The 8,325-nt window shown below is 35.5% G+C and overlaps 1 protein-coding gene across 1 annotated transcript; it reads left to right on the top strand.

Annotated features, from left to right (window-relative positions):
• Window positions 1-4,229: 4,229 nt before the first annotated feature.
• LOC140959967 (probable serine/threonine-protein kinase WNK4) lies at window positions 4,230-7,893 on the top strand. The gene is made up of 7 exons (XM_073418045.1): window positions 4,230-4,546; window positions 5,397-5,662; window positions 5,760-5,983; window positions 6,104-6,261; window positions 6,358-6,676; window positions 6,856-7,161; window positions 7,254-7,893. Exons 1-7 carry the CDS (start codon window positions 4,457-4,459, stop codon window positions 7,769-7,771), a joined length of 1,881 nt encoding a protein of 626 aa, XP_073274146.1. The 5' UTR covers window positions 4,230-4,456; the 3' UTR covers window positions 7,772-7,893.
• Window positions 7,894-8,325: the final 432 nt, after the last annotated feature.

Raw genomic sequence — 8,325 nt, 5'->3', positions numbered from 1 at the left:
ATGACTTGTATTTATAGATGATTTTGAGGGTTAAAAAAATAATATTTACAATTTGGCCTCCAAAAGTGGGGGCTAAATTTTAAAAAAAAATTGCAGTCGTTGGCCCAAAGGCCATTATTCATTTATTTTTTTTAAAAAATTCAGTTTATGGGTTTCGGGTCCGGTTTCGGATACGGACCGGAACCGATTCGGAACCGGACCCAGAACCGGTTGAACCGGTTCAGAAAATGCTGAATCAACCCACAAACCAACGGATTGTACACGGTTTCGAGTCCGGTTCTTCCATACCGGTTTCGGGCTTAACGGGTCGAACCGGCCCGTTAAGCATGCCTAATCCATATTATGCATGTTTTGTTTATTTTTGCATGAAAAAATATTGGAGTTTAAATTGTTTATCGTTTGACGATTATTTTCAAAAGTTTTGAAGATTCTTATGCGTTTATGAACGTGTTATGATTTTCAACGAGTACGCTGTCAACATAAGACGTTTAAGGGATGGAAAAAGAGTTGTTTAGGCACAAGACGAGGGTTGGACAAGGATTAGAAGGGAGTCGTGCATGGCTGATGGTTAGAGGCTAAGGTTTTCATGGAACATGTGTATGTAAGGTCTCGGCTAAGGGAAGGGGGGCGTGCGGCTTTACCAGGGCTTGGCAAGGGGGTCGTGCTGGACGTGACTAAGGGCTAGGAAGAGTCCTAGCATGGCTAGGACCCAAGGGCGGCTGGTAGGGAAGAGTCCACAATCGCATGGGCTCTTCCCATGCACGCGTCGGGTGATCGCTGAATGTAGGGCTCGCGGTGTGGCTAGGGTGGTCTAGGCTGGTCTAGTAGGGTCTAGGGAGGATGGTCTGGGGTCAGGGCTCGGCTGGTGCAGCTTGGTCCATGGTGGCTCACTGAACGTGGGAGAGAAGAGCTGCGGTCGTGAGGGGTTGTGCGCAGGGACTTCGTGCGCGGGTTAGGGGGCTCGTGCGTGGTCCAGGAGGGTTAAGTAGGGTCCTTAGAGGGTCTGGTCAGGGTATGGTTCAAGATGGCTCGGCCATGGCTCGATGAAATTGAGACGTGGCTCAAGATAGATGGCTAGGGTTCGAACTTAGGGCTTAGGAGGAAAGGGTTCGAATCATGGTCTACGGGGGTCGCTTCATGGTTCACGAGGGTATTTTAAGAATAAAAGGTTATGTTTAAAGTTTGGTAAGAAAATATTTAAGTTTGAATTAATTCAAAAATTAAACACTTCACGAATTAGTAATTAAGGAATTAAATCGAAATCCTCGAGTTTACGTTAAATAAAAATATTTGAAGTCAAATTTAAGCTTAAATAATTATTTGGAATAGTCTCGAGTCAATAAAAGTAAGAAAAAGCAAAATCGAGAAATTTTAAGCCTAATGGCAAAACGATCATTTTACACCTGGATAGTACGAAAAGAGTTGGCAGTGTCCCAAGGGATCATAACGTACAATCTATGATATTTTAAAATGTTTATGATGAAAATGTGAGATTTTATGATTTATGGTAAAGTTGTGAAAGTTTTATTGTTAAAATACTATTTTTCAAATGTGGAAAGGATACGATATTTTATGATTAAAAGGAAAAGAAAAAATATTTTGAAGGATATGAATTGACTGTGACATAAATGATATTATATATGATTTTTGGGAATATCGTGAGGGAGAAGGCCCCAGAGGGAGCCCGTTTACGGGAAAAGGTCTCAGAGGGAGCCCAACGATCGTATTTCTATTTTACGTCGGTGCCTTGTGCCCGTCCCCATGCGCAATGGTGAGCTAAGACTGATCAGTCGACTAGAGGATAAAGGCTAGTCACTTTCAAGGATCAAACTTCACCCAAAATGATAAATGATTGACAACTTTACGATTTTACGATTGGACGATTTATAATATATTTATGATTACAAGTTTATTTTGAATAAAAGTATAATTTTAATGCATGTGCTTGTATATATATTATTTGCTACTCATATTTAGAACGTGCCGAGTCATTAGACTCACTAGATTTGAATGCTGCAGGTGATGATGTTATTGAGGGAGGCGTTGACACTTGAGTGGATCGAGGCAGGTAGTACACTCCAGAGGACCTTTATTTTCCGAATTAGCTTGATAGTTAAAAGTTTTAAAAGATTTTTTTATTGATTTAATTAGATATTTTTATGCTTTATTTTGAAGTTTGATTTGATCATGTTAAAAGGTGGAAGTTGAATTTTGTTAATTGACGATTTAAGGATTTTTTATGCACTTGAGATTTTAAATGTTAAATTATTTTGATTTATGAAAATGTTAAGTTATTTTAATGGTGAATTTTGAAAGTGTGTAAAAAAAAATTTTCGTAGGATTTTAAGGTTTAAAAAAGTAGGTGAACGTTTCAGGCTTATTTAATATAAATACTTTCTTACTTAGTTCATATGACAATAATAAAACTTATATTATACATATCAAATATAAAATAAATAAAAATAACGGGAAACGACAAACTTTTTTCTTTCATTTGAAGTATTGGAGGTTGTTTTGCTTCATTTTCCTTTTTTTTTTTTTATGAGATGTATTTTAATTTGAGTAATATGAGACTAATTATCACTGCATATGTCACTTAGGAGAAAAAGGGGACCAACAAAAAAAAATTCAAATTAATGTATGAAAACCAAATTTCGAAAAATTACATAATTAAAACTCAAAACAACCTAACTTACAAAACTAAACTTACAATTTATTATTTTTTATCTATCAGTTTTCATTATGATGTGCCAAATTTATCCCCTGACTTTCATAAAATATATCAATTATTTTTTAGTGATGTTACATGCACATCAAGATAGGATGCTGGTTTTTGATTCCTAAATTCAGTGTCTCCATTACTTCAAATTCTATCTGTCAAACTATTTTTCTCATTTTGAATACGTTATAAAACTTTGATCAGTTGAACACTACTCAATTATGGTTCTATTTTTTTTTTTTGGAAGTTGGTGAAAAATCCCCAATCAAAACATTTATTTGGGTTCACTCCCTACCCACAAAATTGTGGTACTATGTCATACAAATTGTGGTACACTTCATGTGGAAATGTGGTACACTTCATGTTGAAATGTGGTACTAAAAAAGTACCAATGGACTGAATACAAAAAAAAACGACGGCTGGAGACTAAAGACCAATTTTTCGTTTTTTTTTTCCCTAAAAAACAGAAGTAGGTTTTGGACTCAGATATATTTAACATTAATTTAAACGTGGGATTAATAGTAGGGAAAAGAACCACCCCCACCAAATATATAAAAGAAGCCCATTCTAAGTCAAACTTGTCCTCCTCCATACGATTTAACCATTTTGCGTCACGTAATGTTATTGCGTTTCTTCGTCACATAAGTCATCCACGAATGGTCATATTTCGTTTTTAAGTTTAGAAAAATTATATTTTTATATTTAGTCCACGGCATTAATAACTAACTCAATCAATTCTCTAATGGTGTGGCACTCTGACTTAATTGTTTAATCTGACTCAGATTTTTATTGAGAATGGTTCTCTCTTAATTTTTTTTTAGCAATTTGATTGTGAAGTTATGTTAAAATATGAAATAGTTACTGTTTCAATATGGAATGATCCGATTTCTTTATCAAGCATCGTGTGTCCCGATTCGACCGTTAGTTTTAATTCTCTCGGTATGACTCCAAAGTTAAAAATGTAGAATGAGGAATATGATGAAATTGTAGAGAGAATCCATGAACAACGTCAATTTTAATTATATTGTTATGAACTTGAACGACATTTTTTACAATAAAATTGAAAGAATATGCCAAAATCATCACACACTAGAGTGCTGAAAATTGAAAAATATATAGACGAACTATTGAGAAAAATTGAAGAAGTTTTGATGCTGTTTTTGTTGAATGTTTGTCATGTGTTTTTCTGATTCTTTCTCTTACCTTTTGTTCCACTCCATCGAACAGTTTGGTCATCTTCAACGATCATCCATCGTGGATTGTGGACTAACTCCTCTCGTCGTGGTTTTCAACTGACTCCTTCTTAAACTTGTACACTAGACTTCTCACATTCCATGGACTTCTATTGTTAATGGGTTTCAAAGATTTGGGCTAAACCGATACATTTGTACGAGGGATCGGGAGTTCATATCCTCCTTCTAATTTGTTATAATCAGTGTACTTTTGACACATTCACAAGTTTTTTTAAAAATTAACAAATTTACGTTATGTGTGTGTGTGTGTCACCCCTGTTCTATTCTATTCTATATACTGTATAATATTCCCCCTGTCAGTTTCTGCCGTCTATTTGGTCAATCAAATCGGCAAAGAAGATGGTTTTCGATCATCCTACGAATTGATTCCTGCAAAAGCTTCTACGTTTCCTTCAATCATATGTTTCACTTGCGACAAACATGAACGCGCACCTCGAAATTTCTCTCCTTTGTTTTCAGATGAAATAATAAATAATTTTCGAATATGAGCAGACTGGGGTTTGTGGAGCAGGCCCGCGAATCGACCGGAGCTCAGGAAGTTGTTCAAATCGATCCAACTGGCCGCTATGCTCGAGTGAGTTCCTGTTTGATAAAACTTCACAGTCGGAAGAATTGAAAGAGTTTATATAACGTCAACTTTTTAACTTTGATTGAATTTTTTTGGTAATGATGGTCAAATCATGGTTTTACCTAATTAAAAAGCTACTTTTGAATAGATGATTGGTTATAGAAAGGGATATTAGTTAACGAGGTTGCATTAATTAACAGAAAAAGTACTGTGTGATTAATTAATAGATCTTGATGTTTGTTTGTTTTTTTGTTCTTTAAATCATTTGCTAATATTTTACATCGTAATATATCATCAAATATTGTAGAAAATTGCAAATTCGGGCTGCTAGGTATGAATTTAGTGAAATGATTTTTGTTTCCTCCTCCATAAAACCTCTTCTATATTTGTTTTCAGAAGGGTGGTAATAATCTTGGCTTGTTAAACGATATGTTTTTATAACCAAAATAACCTGATAGAAGTTCAAATGAGTACAACTTTTAGATCGTAATTTTATATCCCTCCTTGTTACGCTGATAGACTGACGGTGATACTACTAATTATTATTGAATAAAGGCTATGTTTAACCAAGAATCTTGCGTTTACTTTGTCATGTATGTGAGGTTAATTTCTAATTCTACGTCACTGCTCAATGTTTGAGTGGCTGATGGACTCAGTTTTGAATGAAATGCATGAAAGTATTTATAATACTATACGATGGACTCGATTTCGAGAAACTTTGATTGATAACTTTCATATGGTATGGATGAACGATCGTAAGCTCTCATCTTGTGGACCTTAAACATGACTATAGCTTCATAAAGATTCCTTTCTATTTGTATTTGTCGTGATTTTTTTAAACGTGAGTATGTGGCAGTTTGATGAAGTTCTTGGAAAGGGTGCTATAAAAACGGTGTACAAGGCAATTGACGAGGTGCTTGGAATCGAAGTTGCATGGAACCAAGTTAATCTCACTGATTTGCTTCATTCACCAGACGATTTGCAACGCCTTTACTCTGAAGTTCATCTACTCAGTACTCTCAATCATGACTCAATCATCCGATTCTACACTAGTTGGATCAATGCTGAACAGAGAACGTTTAACTTTATTACCGAAATGCTCACTTCTGGCACTCTAAGAGAGTAATGTTACTTTCCACTTCTATTCCAGTATAAAGGACTTCTGTTCCAGTTTGTAATCTGATCCTGAGATATATGACCTTGGATTAGATTAATGCAGATTCAGAGTGAAGTATAAAGGAATCAGTATGCGAGCCATTAAGATATGGGCATACCAAATACTTGAAGGTATTGTGTATTTACATGGACACGATCCTCCTGTGATTCATAGAGACCTTAAGTGTGATAATATATTTGTCAACGGACACCTTGGACAAGTGAAGATTGGTGATCTTGGTCTGGCAGCAATACTCAGTGGGCCGCGTAGAGCACATAGCGTTATAGGTACTCATCCTTGGTTATACATGTTTCATTTGATGTATTAATAAATAAAATCCGTAGAATTTTAATTTCATGGTGATCCCAGGAAAGTTTATTGTATCTATTTTTCTAATACTTTTGTAGGCACACCGGAGTTTATGGCACCCGAGTTGTATGAAGAAAACTATAACGAACTGGTTGATGTCTACTCTTATGGGATGTGTGTTCTAGAGATGGTCACTTCCGAATATCCGTACAGTGAATGCATCAATCCTGCTCAGATATACAAGAAAGTGACATCAGTAAGATCTTTGTTACAAATTTTAGCAAACAAAGAAAAAAAATGTAAAACCAGATCAGAAACTGAAGGGGTCACCGCTTTAATGTTTTGTTTGAAGGGTAAAAAGCCAAGGGCGTTTTACAAAGTTCAAGATTTGGAGGCGCAACGATTCATCGGAAAATGCTTAGAGCCTGCATCAAAGCGATTATCTGCCAAAGACCTGTTGCTTGATCCATTTCTTGTAACTGCCAATTTTCATGATCAGATAGAGTCAGATATAGCCATTCAGAAGCCTTTTCTGAACGCAAATGTTGACCTTGAGCACCTATGGTCGAATGATGACGATGTACCTAAGACTAATATGACAATTACTGGGAAGCTGAACCCTGAGGACGATACCATATTCCTTAAAGTGCAGATTGCTGCCGATAAAGAAGGTATCTCTGATTATCATACGATTTTGTATAATGGAAAACACTCGATTATGCATTTATCATATGATTTGTTTTCCATGTTGAGTGAGCTCCGGCTGAACTTATTGCACATTTTATCAAAATGCTACCAATTTGGAGTAAAATTTGATGATATTGGTAACCATTTTTTGATTACTTTTCAGGTGGTGCTAGAAACGTCTTTTTTCCCTTCGACATAGTCAACGATACTCCCATAGATGTCGCAAATGAAATGGTGAAGGAATTAGATATCACGGACTGGAAACCATCAGAAATCGCAAATATGATAGATGGCGAGATATCTGGTCTAGTTCCCAATTGGAACTCAGACAGCAAAAATTATCAAGAAAATTATAGTGATCAACAAATATCCTACTCAAGTTCTGTATCGTCCCAAGTGTCATTCTCGAGTTCAATTGCATCCCGACGGATGGATGCGAAGCTTCATAGTCATTGGCTTCATGTTCAAGGTATCGTTTGTCGCATTTGATAAGTATTTTTGTTCCTCCATTCCCTGTGTATGAGATGATGAAGCAAACTAAACAGGCTGTCTTTTTTGTAGATGACTTGTTTGATGACACTAGCTCTCAGAGCTCAGCACATTCCGAAAAATACTCAAACTGGGCATACCATTCTGCTGATGAAAATGATCGTGAAATGAGACAAAAAAGACATGATCGAACTGATGCCGATGATCATATTCCTTCTCGATTCTATCCTGGAGAAAATTCTACCACCAGCCAAAATCTAGCTCAGAATTGCTGTAAACAATGCAAGGAGATGTTCGAATACTCAAATAAAAAATCCACTTGCAAGTACAAGAAGGGAACACTTGGATTAACAAAAAACCGGTCTCTGGTAGATACACGAAGCCAGTTGCTACATCAGTCTCTGGTGAAGGAGGTTAACAGAAGAAGATTATTTAAGACAGCCGGGGACGTTGAAAGCATCGGTTTTCAATCGCCTTATGAAGGTTTTGGTAATCTTAGTACACAACGAATGAATGGTATGTCTTCTTCTTCTTGTTCTTCGAGATGGCCAAGTCATCTTAAAGGCATGCAAAACCATAGAGCAAGATAAGTCTAAATTATGATTTTGATCAATGCGATGTGTAATTTTCGTTTCTAATTTTTAACAACTATAAACAAATGTTTGTGTGCTGTAAACTGCATAAATGGGGTGTTCTCAGTTTGTTATGTAAATTTTATAGCTCTTTTGTTAGTTTTATTCCAACTGCGGAAAAATTGATTTGAAGGAAGTGAAATCATGTATACCAGTGAACCTTGACATGGCAAACTGTAATTTTTTGTACGGTATAATTGTCTTCGTGTAATTTTTTTTTCCAAATAAGATTGTCTTGAGTTTTTATTTTGTATGCTTTGTTTTTTTCCTTCTGCAAAAATGGATAAATATTGTTTTCGGGAAGAAAATTTGGTTCGTGTTAGACTAGTTTCTAAAAAGCGAAGAATGACGAACTTACATGTGAAAAGTGTTCCTAATTTTTATTATAATTTAAAAATTTTCAAGCCTGATCAATAGATTAAATAATATATAAAAATAAAAATAAAAATAAAAAATTAGATTAAATAATACATAATCAACCCCCCTAAAAATTTAGGTGTACTTGTGTATAA

This window comes from Primulina huaijiensis, chromosome 15 (genome assembly GCF_012295235.1).
Source record: "Primulina huaijiensis isolate GDHJ02 chromosome 15, ASM1229523v2, whole genome shotgun sequence".
NCBI classification, from domain to species: Eukaryota; Viridiplantae; Streptophyta; class Magnoliopsida; order Lamiales; family Gesneriaceae; genus Primulina; species Primulina huaijiensis.
This window is presented reverse-complemented; position numbering and strand designations above follow the sequence as displayed.

What these genes read in the sequence shown, in the direction of transcription:
- LOC140959967 (XM_073418045.1), top strand. Translation starts at nt 4,457, where the DNA reads ATGAGCAGACTGGGGTTTGTGGAGCAGGCCCGCGAATCGACCGGAGCT. An exon ending in ACTTCTGGCACTCTAAGAGA is followed by an intron (nt 5,663 to 5,759) that starts GTAATGTTACTT and finishes AGATTAATGCAG; the next exon opens with ATTCAGAGTGAAGTATAAAG. An exon ending in TATACAAGAAAGTGACATCA is followed by an intron (nt 6,262 to 6,357) that starts GTAAGATCTTTG and finishes TTTTGTTTGAAG; the next exon opens with GGTAAAAAGCCAAGGGCGTT.